This window comes from Lacerta agilis, chromosome 10, assembly GCF_009819535.1.
Source record: "Lacerta agilis isolate rLacAgi1 chromosome 10, rLacAgi1.pri, whole genome shotgun sequence".
NCBI classification, from domain to species: Eukaryota; Metazoa; Chordata; class Lepidosauria; order Squamata; family Lacertidae; genus Lacerta; species Lacerta agilis.
This window is the reverse complement of record NC_046321.1, coordinates 45,258,161-45,270,242: the sequence shown is the minus strand read 5'-3', so window position 1 is coordinate 45,270,242 and position 12,082 is coordinate 45,258,161. Positions and strand designations below refer to the sequence as shown.

The 12,082-nt window shown below is 39.7% G+C and overlaps 1 protein-coding gene across 2 annotated transcripts in view; it reads right to left on the bottom strand.

Annotated features, from left to right (window-relative positions):
* Positions 1–7,985: 7,985 nt before the first annotated feature.
* Positions 7,986–12,082, bottom strand: part of TAFA2 (TAFA chemokine like family member 2) — a 131,807-nt gene continuing 127,710 nt past the window's right edge. For both annotated transcript variants that reach the window (XR_004427430.1, XM_033161648.1), the window contains one exon: positions 7,986–10,089. Coding sequence is in view for 1 of the 2 variants with exons in the window: in XM_033161648.1 (XP_033017539.1) it covers positions 10,078–10,089 (12 nt within the window). In the remaining variant the exon portion in view is untranslated. The remainder of the gene's footprint in view (positions 10,090–12,082) is intronic.

Below are 12,082 nucleotides of genomic sequence, written 5' to 3'. Positions count from 1 at the left end.
ATTCAGGCTTAACTCACACTCCAGTATACATTTTCTCCTCTCTTAAAGGAAGTTGTGCACATGAACCCTTAAATGTGTAATCCTAAAATAATGTTCCAGTCTTCCACTTTGCCCCACCATGGTGTGTATTCACTAGTACATTATATGTCATTGTGGCCATCCAGCCAATAATTATTGTACCACATAAGGCATTGGTGATGTTTATATATACCTACAATGTGTTCTAAAGGTACATATGTACAGCGACTATGTGTTTACCTCTTCATTTTATCATAGAGTAGGGTTGCCATACGTCCGTATTTTCCCAGACATAGCTGGAATACTGTAGTCAGAAGCAGCGTCCAGGTGGAAATCGCTGAAATGTCTGGGAAAACCCAGACGTATGGCAACTGATTTTGGCGAATCTCCTTAAAAATAGCTCAAAAACTTCATTTCTTTGGGCAAAACTAAAAAATAAAATAAAATAAAAAGCTGAACAACTGTGTGGAATTTCACTTTTTGAAATACGGCAACCCTGTCATAGAGCAACTCATACCTGGGAGCCAGATTTGGCCTAAGCCCTTGAACACAAAATGGTATATATGTGTTTTCTGTCATGGATCTACAGCCAATTGCTGTGCCTTGACATGGCATTTATCTTTCCTTGGTTCATATACTGTTGCATGCATTACTGCATAAACACATGCAACATTTTGTCTGTGTGGAAATGAAAAATAGAATGTAAAGCAACTGTTGAGTCCCACTGTGAAATTATGAATATTGTGAGATGTGTTGTTGTTGTTGCTGTCACAGTAGCAGAACATTGGTATATCTAACCGGATATCTAACCATTCACTGAAAATTTATAATCCCTGCAAAATTCTGTACATTATTTTGAATGGTTACTCAGCAATAATTTTTGCTCGTTATCAGACTTGGTGCACAGCTTTGAATATTCATGCTCCCTTTTCGTTTCCCTCCCCCCTTTATATAATTATTCATGAGTGAAATGCATTCAGTGTACTTGCCTAGATTTACATATCTATTACCGCTGCATTTTTATTTGCCGAAATGAATGCCAGTGGGTTTATTTATTATATTCGAAAAGACACAAAAGTATAGCTAGCCAGAGATACGTGCTCAAAGAATTACAGTATATTTTGGCCTCTAACTGGAGTTTTATCTTGTAGATATTTGATCCAATGTGACAATCTTAGCTTCTTTGCATTTCAATTTGGTAGGAGCATGTTCATTTCTGAGTGGGTGTTTTCCTACCTGTTTCAGTAGTGACTGATGGTCAAAACAGTAGAGCCAAATGATGCTGAGGAATTTGGTAATGAAGCTTATAAAGCTTATTGAATAAAATATAGAAGCTCATTTCAAATGTCATATAACGTTGTAATGTATTTCAGCTTAAACTGCATGAAAAGAAGCCTTATAAAGGTCCATTACTTTCTTATTTTGAAGGGCATATGAAATTTTCCTCTCACAAAGCCAGACAGAATGCAGTTTCCTTGTACTCTGGGCTAGATGCAAGCAAGAACAAAATTGTCAGTATTGATTATTAAAATCAATTAGAAATATTGTGATTTCCCTGCAGCTTTCGAAAAAGATTTTTAGATTCCAGCCTCAGAAAGCAGCTTCTGGCTAAACAGTTCATCATCATACTTATGGCTGCTTACCTTTAATTCCTTGATGCAAGTCTTTAGATCTATAATCTGCCCACTCATAGAGATCTCCCTGGCCTGAAATGTTGCCACTCAGATATCAAAGTGCACACATTCCATCATTCTAATAGTTAAATGATGGCAACACTCTGTAATTGAAACAGCAGGAAAGGTCACCTTGGCAGTCCCTGTGGCTGGTTTTTAAAAAGTAGCTTAAGGCACCATGGCTTTTTATTGTGAATGAGTTGACAAGAGTTTATGTCTGTGCACAGACAAAGTACATTTAAATAATTTTAAAGTTGTGACACAAAGCCTCCACAGCCTGTCTGGAGTTTCTGCAGAGAATTAAAATGCCCTTAAGGAGATTTCAGACCAACCCAGACAGCCTGCATGATATGGAGAGTAAAGATTGGGGGGGGGGGGGGTGAGGACACGCTCAAATATTTCCGCTGGAGACACTTGGAAAGAAAGTGCAAAGAGCTGAATCCTGAAGAGAACCAAAGTGGGACATGTACGTTTTTCACAAGATATGTTTTCTTCTGCTTCTGTGAAAAGTTTGAATCGGTTCCCATTGTCTTCCAGTCTCTATCCGCTGCCTAGGAAAGTCCTTCAACCCCAGGCATCATCTTTTTAATTTGTTGTGGGGTCAAAAGCAGAGGTAGTGCAGGTATTGCTAATAGTGCCTGTCCCAAATTTGGGCTAGTCCCAAATCTGTCTCTTTTCCATTGTCAAATCTGGTGGGTATTTAGTTTGGTGTGCTTTTAAATAAAAAATAAAAAAAAAATCTGGTAGGCGTGAATAGTGATGCTCAAAGGAAGCACAATGCAAACAAGGTAGTTGCCTGAGGCTCTCTTACAGCACTGTAACTGAAAGCATATGGGTAGAACATGCAATAACTACATGGGACTCAGAGCAGATCCTAGTTAGGCAATTAGAGTACACGTCAGAGTGACAGCGTCTGCCTAGGGGCAGGGCGCTCTCATAGTGGGTCTGAACTTCTGAAGGAATACTGAGAAACTGCTAGATCCAATCATCTTTCTGGGATATGAAAGATTTGACAATCTCTCAGTACGTTACTGAATACCAGATTTACGTATCCGCATGGCAGCTATCCCAATGACCTCAGCACCTTGCTTGAGGTCTGCAGGTCTGGGTCTCATTAGTGCCTAGAATAGAGACTACCTGGAAACCACAGACACACAACATTTTGGGTTCCACGTTGGAAGAAGGAGTTGAAAGTGCTCAACATCTTGGATGTGAAAGTAAACTACTGTACTGAAGATGCTACATACTTATGACAGTTTGTGGGGGGGGGGGCGAGAACAGAAGACAAACAATAAGACTCTTAACGTATCAATTGGTACATATATAATTATGACAATAGTGCAGGAACTAAAAATAAAAAATTGAAAATTAAACCATATATTAAACCTTAAATAAATAAATAATAAAAGAAACCCATTCTAAACCAGTGAAGAGCCTACAGACATTCTATACATTCCAGAAACAGCACCCTTATAACGTGCAATCATAGTTTGTAACATAGTTCACCTTGAACGGCCCACGAATAGCAAGTGAAATACATAAAGGAATATGCAGAACAGAGGTAATGCTTACATTACACAAAAGACAAAGCGAAGCCTCGACTTCTGTGAAAATACTGTTTGGGAAGTATGCCTTGTTTTATTCACACTTGGTATGAACACAAAGGTATTTTGTAACGTTAACAGCAAATATTCATCTTCAACGTTTTCCATCATCTTGCATTTCCATATGCTCTCCCACTAGGAATCTAATGAGCTCTTCATGTGAAAGATATCAAGGGACTATGTCTGAGAAACAACAACAGTTAATTATGGTGCATAAAAATGTATGAATTCTCTTTCCCCATAAAACGGTGGCAAAGCTTTGGAGGGAGGGGGGTGGGAATCCTCTGACTATATGGTCTATAGATGTTTCGAGCACAATATTAAACCTTCCAAGACAGTGCAGTATAGTGTGGCATATCGTTTGTTTGTTACTGTAGTTAAACTGTGGACGTCGCTCCCACAGGAAGCAGTGATGACCCACCAACCTAGTTGGCTTTAAAAGAGGTTTGGACAAATGCATGGAGGAAGGTTATGGTTACCAGCCATGATGACTATGCTCTGCCCTCCACAGTTGGGTGTAGTGACACTTCTGAATGCCAGGAGAGTGCTCTTGTGTGGGTTGTGTGGGAATGCTGCTTTGTGGGTTACCCACACAGGCTTCTGGTGGGCCACAGTGGGAAGATGATACTGGACTAGATGGGCTTGGCTGATCTGAGATCATAACAATAAAGATTGATTGACTAGATGGGCCACTGGTCTGATCCAGCAGGCTCTTTTCTTCTTCTTCTTCTTCTTCTTCTTCTTCTTCTTCTTCTTCTTCTTCAACAACAATAAAGATTGATTGACTAGATGGGCCACTGGTCTGATCCAGTAGGCTCTTTTCTTCTTCTTCTTCTTCTTCTTCTTCTTCTTCTTCTTCTTCTTCTTCTTCTTCCTCCCTTATGTGGTAAATACAGAAGTCTCCGGAGCATCACTTCAGATGTCACTCAGATCCAGAATAACCAGGGCTGTGTACATCTTACTGGCTTAAATGCATCTAGGTCGTTCTTCTTCTCAATTTGGTTGAAGCTGGCTTGGAGGCAAAAGCATCAAAACACAGCATTTCATAAGACATGACAGATAGATGCAAATTGTGGTTAGGTTATGTGTGTAGCCATTCCTGAACTAGCAGCAGCTGCACACTGGATGCAGAGTGAACAGGAGTGTGGACCAAGCCTGTATCCCCTCCTTTCAAGAAGTGAAATAGGACCCTGAGAAAGAGAAGGTTCCTCATTGTAGATAAATCGGGATTTGGGGGGTGGGCAAAATTTGACTTCCACTCCAAGTGGGTGTTGGCTGTGCCTGTCATAGCAAATAAGTTATTTGTGTATAGTATTTGTATTCCTTCATTCATTCAAAGGATAGCATATCATCCAAAGGATATGCCCTTTAAAAATGTGTGGGTTTTTTATGGGTTATTGGGTTGTTGTTGTTTTTATTTTATGTACCGTATTTTGTGGTTTTATATTTTGATTTTATTCTGTGAACCGCCCTGAGACCTCTGGGTATAGGGCAATATATTAAACAAACAAACAAACAAACAAACAAACAAAAATACACAGTTCCATCTCCTTCGTATTTTCTCTGTAACATTGTGAGGTATGTAAGGCAGAAACACAGTGACATGCCCCAAGGTCACTTAAGTCTACTGCTTCATAGCTGAGCAAAGACTTGAATCTGGGTTAAACTCTGCTAATGTAAGTATACCATTAACTCTCACCATCCCTTGTTTATTGTGGACGCCAAGCGTCTAAGAGAAACAGAGAGACGAGACGAGTACTGGTATATTTTTATTGGCAGTTAGTAGGTTTCTTTCAAATTTGCAATGTCTTCATTAGAAGAGGCTGATGTGGCATAAAGTCTAGTTTTTTATATACAGCATAAGGTATTTATTTATGATGGTGGAACACACAGAGAGTCCACAGTTGAAATGCTTACTAAGTCTTTACATTGACAGACTGTGCAGTGGGAGCAGACAGGTTTGTAAGATCAAGTATTTAAATGTTTAAAATATATCTTCTGGGAGCATTTTCCAGTGGCACAGAAGAGTAAACATGAAAGATCTCTAGGATGGGAATTAAACAGCAAAGGCTGACAAGCAGTGATTAGGTAATGCTCTTTGTGCCACTTAACAGCATAGAAATTATGAGAAACTATTTAATTCCATCAGATTGTTCAGCTGTGTCATCTTCTCAGTGCACAGCTCAGTCGATTTAACTATCAGCAAGAAAACAAACAGCAGCGACAAAAAGATTAGGATGACATTTGCACTGAAAAATCAAAAGCATGTCCTATTTGCCACTATCTTGGCTTGCAGTGGATGTGCTGTGATTCTAGACATGAAAGATAGAAGAGTCAATCAACAGGGAAAGATAATGACAATAATATCAAATTATTTGGAAGTCAAGGCAGGGCCAGCAGGCCATCTGATGTAAACAACTTGCCACATTGCACATGTATTCCTTCCACCTATGGAATCCAGAACCAAGGTCTAAGAATCAATGAGTAGGCACCCTGGAGAAAGGCTTTCTGCTGACCACATAGCTCCAGATGACTTTGTGGAAGTGCACCAAGCAAAATGTTGTTACCATGATACTCTTGGTGAAGCCTGCATTTTGGGTAACAACTGTGTTGGCATAACCAAAGAGCTGCCAGAGCAGTAACTGCCTTTTTGACATTTACGTTATGTACTGGGCAGGTGTGACACTGGAATCAATAGAGAGCAGAGGTGTAACAACTGTGGTACTAAATAATTGGCTGCAAAAGACCTTGCGTCTTTGACTTGTAGATGCATCGGGACAATTCAGCTGTAAATCATATGGATGAGCAGAACAATAGATACTCATCTTAGGTCACAGCAGGAAACTGTAAGCAGAACTACTGTAAAGGTGGGCATCCTATTCAAATAGCTGAAACCTTCGGACAGCCACTGCCAGTTTAGTACAGACCAGGAGTAGGCAACCGGATGTGGCCCAATCGCCTTCTCAATCCGGCCCGCAGACGGTCCGGGAATCAGCGTGTTTTTTCATTAGTAGAATGTGTGCTTTTATTTAAAATGCATCTCTGGGTTATTTGTGGGGCACAAGAATTCGTTCATTTCCCCCCAGAAAAATATAGTCCGGCCCACCACATGGTCTGAGGCACAGTGGACCGGCCCACGGCTGAAAAAAGTTGCTGACCCATGGTACAGACCAACTAGATCAGTGGTGGTCAAACTGTTTTGGGACTACAATTCCCATCATCCCTGACCACTGGTCCTGTTAGCTAGGGATGATGGAAGTCGTAGTCCCAAAACAGCTGGAGGGCCAAGTTTGGCCATCACTGAACTAGATGAACTCAGTAGACAGCAGTTTCCTAAGCCCTTAAAATATTGCTAAATAATGAAACCTGGACCTACACTTACACACAAAACAAAGGTTTTATTTTCTTTCCTAATGGCTAAGATAAATGTTCTCAGCTGCATGTCCACAGCAATTCCTTTTGGAGTGGCGGGCAAAGGAAAACACCAGCTGTCAGGTGTTAGAGGATCCAACCCCCCCACGGTAGGTTGCCAGGAACGGATAAGACAAGGGAAGTTCTTACCAATGTTTTTTATTCAATATTCACAGAGAGAGGCTTAGAAATGCCACCTCTTGGAGTAATGGTGTTGCCCTGAGTGAGTCTCCACCCCCTTCCTCTCTCCTCTTCATGCGTCATCACTACAGGTGCTAAGAAGTGCCCTTTGCCTCTGGGCTCTCTGCTCTCCTACTTTCAATGCCCACCAGATTCTGGGAGATGGGAGGTCTGGAATGCTTTCTAAAGACACTGTGTCTGTCAGCTGTCGCCCCTCTGGGGCTTCTTCTTCCTCCTCTCCCATTATTTCCCAGGTTTCCCCCTCATCTTCCTCTGAGCTGTGACCTCCCTCAACCCCCTGCTGTAATTCTGAACCTTCTTCTCTGCAAGGGTCAGGCTGGGGAGGTGGTCTCCACCATTTCTCCTCTGCCCAATCCCTGACACCAGGAAAGTACAAGCTAATTCATCACCATTTTTTATTTAGAATATTACTTGTACATGTCGCCTTTTATTTCTGGTTCTAAAAATGCTAGATACTTATTATTTTTTTAAAAAAATAAAGTTGGGAATCTGAGATTTATGGTTCATATCTTCCCCCTTGCTCCTCCCCCTACTGATGATGTCATTGCTTCACAGAGTGAAGGAACCCGGAGACAATCCTTGAAAGAATTCAACAGCTGTGGGGGCTCTATTTTTAGCTTGTTGAACAGGCATCAGGTAATTTTATTTGGACAGAACAACTCTCTCTTCACCCAATTCAACCCCAAGGACTATCCCCCCCCTTTCTTGCCAATGTAACTGTGTTAGCTGAAGGGGAGCCTTTGGTGCCAAGGGTACATTCATGCCCCACTAATGTTAATAATATTATAGTTATCCTCTGCCACCAAAGTTACTACCTCTATTTGCTGAAATGATAACCAGGAAGAAAAACACGGTGACGTGCTCAGCAAGGCATAAAAGGAAGACGGCTAAGAAGGGAACAGGAATTCCTAGACTGGAGTCTGTATCTTGAAATGTCCCTTATCTATTTTTAAAGAGGCTTTTAAATATATATAAAAGAGCTTCCAACTGCATATGCATTCTGAGATGTTCGTTTTAGAGCACAAATTTATTCACCGGTTATCAGTTATCACAACATTAACCTACTGCAAAAACTCAGTTCAGTATATTCGAAAATCCATTTATTTTTCACCTATTGATATGCATGTCTTACACTTGTATATAATACAATATTTTCAGTGTTGGTTTTTAAGAATAAACACAAAGGGGGGAAAATGTTGAGAAGCATGTTGTAGATTTTTTGGCTAAATTAAAGCCAAACTCATAACTGCTACAAAATTACACATTTATACTTTTTACTATCCCAAGCAAAGGAATTAATCATATTTTTTTTAATTCTGTGTTTCTCCATTACACATACCTTTAAAAACAAATCCATACAATATTAATCCTGTTAAAATATCAAGACCACTAACTGATGCTACAATCAATTTATCCTAATTAAAATTTAATTAACAAGAATACCCATTCTGCAAAATTTTTGATTACTCTGTAGCAGAATTATATACTATACATTTCAGATCAATTTTCAGCTATCATTCGTTTTCTTTCATCCAGTGCTGTAATACAGCAGAGGTAATGAAATTGTTGTGGAACAATCTTGTATCATATGACAGGAAAAAGTACCTCAGGGTGTTCATTCATCATAGAACCCAATTTATTTCTAATTAGCCACACCAAATATTTGTTACAATGGGAAAGAGTTTCCTTTTCTCCCAAATATTGGTAACCATTTGAAACAACTTGAGGTTCTGGGCATAATTCTTTCTGTTAGGATTGAGTTTATGTAGTTTTCCTATTACCTCCCTAAACAGATGGGAGTACAAAATTTCTCTCTTTGCCTTCTCTAAGGCCAACTTGCAACATCAGTATGGAATGCAAAAGAAACCATTTGTTCTGTCTTCATATTCCCACATAGCATGGTAAATATATTAAACGGAATATAAAATTATACATTCTGTAATAACTTAGAAAAAAAAGTTTACAGCTGCTTAAGGCATTTAAACATTAAGATTTTTCATGAAACAGTAGATCACCAAGATTAAAAAATAGATACTGAAATAGGAGATAGAAAAAGAACTTCTGGTTTAACAAAATAACTACAGAATGAACCCAATGTACCTGGAGTGGCCAAGGAAATCTTCAATGGATTCCAGATTTGAAGAAACCTATTTCATCCTATCAAGAAACAGACATCTACTTAAGCATCCAGATAGTAATATTTTTTTCAAGCAACAAAAACCAAAAACCAAAAAGACGTATTTTAATGAATACCATTGAACCTCAGAATGGAAAAATTAACATGCACCCCTGTCTATTTTCATGAAGGGACTAGCTAGTGCCATTTATTCTTTACCATAATCTTTGTAGGACCTAATGATAATAAAACAAAGTGTATGCAAAAAATACCCATCTTCTTGAAATTATACGGAACTGATTATTTTAACAGCATGTTATTGGAAGGGCTTGAACATTCTGTCTCGATCACCCTTTATTCATCTGAAAGGAATTGCAGTAGTTGGTTAGTCTTAGGGAAACATGTCTGATTAATGATACATTCGTTTATGGATGACGTATTCAGATAACTACTACTTGCCAACAATAATGATTAACGATGGATATATAGTATTTCCATTCATATAAGAAAAGCAACTTCGACATGTTGAAATATGTAGCCTTGGAGCTTCAGGATTAGAATACAAATTAAAAGTGTCTAAAACTGTGCTGTGTCAGAGGACAATTTCTGGAACAGTGGTTTGATTACAGCAGTGCGCAGTCCCACCAATAATTTGCATGGAGGACCAGGAAAGTTTCAGAGGAAATGGATCAGTACATTTCAAAGTATACTGCTTTCATCGAGGTGAAATGTCACAAGTCTCAATGCAAGGATCCAAAGCATTGCTATTTCTTCGGCGTCCTTTAAGCATCACTTCTTCGGCCGAATATCCCTTCATGTTTTTGCTATTTTTACAAATGTACACAGTTCACTCCGTCGAAATCTTGTGTGTGTGACTTTCCAGCCATTTTGATCTCAAGTGGCTGCTGATTACAGCGAATGTTCTCCTTGAAATAATTAGTATGCCCCAGCAGTCTCAAGCCTGACCTCGAGGATTGTTAAGTTGGATATTAAAACTTCCTACTTGGCTGTATTTAATGTTATCAGCCTCGAGTTTGATCTGATTTGTCTTTTGCTATCGAGTTACCTGTAAAAACAAAAGAATATAAAGAGAAGAAAATATCAAATTGAGGTATGTTGAACATTAGGTTTATAATGGCACAAATCCATTTACTAAGCCCCTCTGTGGAGAAGGCATTTCTAAACATGCACATAGCAACAGAACTGCAATTAGGTTTGTGTGTGACAAAATGAACTACTTGGCTGGATCCTATTGTAACCAAGCTTAAGTCAAAATGGAAATGAATGATAAAAACAGGTTACCTCAACTGTTAATAGGGAAATGTGGCTTTGAGCTAGACCTGACTGTTCCATACTAAGAAGGGAAAGTCACAAGATCTCCATTTGAGTACACCCTCTTGTGGTGATATCTGGTATTCCCCAGTCACATAAAGTACAGTCGTACCTTGGAAGTCTAATGGAATCTGTTCCGGAAGTCCATTCAACTTCCAAAATGTTCGGAAACCAAAGCGTGGCTTCTGATTGGCTGCAGGAAGCTCCTGCAGCCAATCAGAAGCCACAAAAGCCCCATCGGACATTTGGGTTCCAAAGAATGTTCGCAAACCGGAACACTCACTTCCGGGTTTGCAGCGTTCAGGAGCCAAAACCTCTGAGTTCGGGATCCAAGGTATGACTGTACTCCATCCTGTGGGGGAATGGCTTACATAGTGAGAGGAAATGGACTGTTCACTGCTGACTGAAGTCAGGATGAGATACAATACAGTATATGGTGCTTCAGTTCTCTGCCCAGAAGCGGCTATGCAGTTAGTTTCAAAAGAGGTGTTTATGACAGTTAACAGCAACATCTATATTTTATATTGGTCAGGAGAAATGGAAAGTATCAGTCGTGATAGGGGCTAATTATTCAAAACCATCGGCCCTTAGTTATAGGATTCAGATTTCCAAGGAGATGTTTGCTGGGAGAGTTCTGCCAGGGATGAAAATTAGGGCAGGTCCACTGTTGGGGGGGGGGTCAGTTGGTCAGTCATTTAAGGGACTGGGAAGAGGCAGAAGGTAAGCCTAGGAATCAGAGGAGGCGTAAGTCGAGAGAAGCCAGCCAAGAGAGGATTGTGTCTGGGTAAAGTGGTAGCAGCAGGAAGTTGGCTGCAGCACAACACCAGGGAAGGCCACTATGGCATCTTTGTGGAAGAGTCCCGGTCTTCAAATATCTGACCAGAAGGAAGACTTCAGAGAGCAGCTGAGGCAAATCTATCAGGAAGACAGCAGCAGTGCCTCTGAGTGAACTTTGGAGAGGAACAAAAGGGGGAAATTGACTATTAGCTTTTCACAGGGGTGAAAACCAGGGCTCTCTCCTTTGAGGCAAAGTCTTATAGAGTAACTGTGACAGATTTAAGCAATTATAAAGCCAAATATTGTTAGATGACTAATGTATGTGTGTACATGTACTACTGCATTTCATTCTGTCACATGTAGTAAATAATAAATGTAATAAACTTTAATAACACATTTGTTTGAAATAAGTCTCTTTTCATCCCGTGCCTGGATCTGGCTACTGTGTGTGATAAAAGATGGCTAAAAAACCAAGTTGGAATTAAATGGTAGTGGTGAAAAAAATAAAAGGGTTAGAGTTTTTTTTAAAAAAGTATTAAGCTATAGGAAGGTAGATCCTACAGGAGTTTAAAAGCAATTGGTGAGATAGTAAATCCAAGTGGCTCTCCACAACATAGTAGTAGCTGGAACATTTCTCTCTAAAACTGAAGGACTCTGGCTGTAAAACAAATTTGAGGCTTTTTTTCTAAAAGCAGAACACATAGAAAGCCTAATTAGTAGTTTGCAGATAATGCTAAATAATGAAAAGTGCATGATACTCCTTAAATAAGATATTAGGACTACTCATCATGACACCTAAATAACAACCCCTGACCAGCATTTCCGCAAAGCTGCTCCCCTCCCCAAATAATGAACCCATGTTGCTACTTTAAAGGCCATTTCTGTGATTCTACCGAAACCAGAGAAGTATCTTGTTTTGGGAGAACTTGGGCGTACTTTAAAAAAGAAAG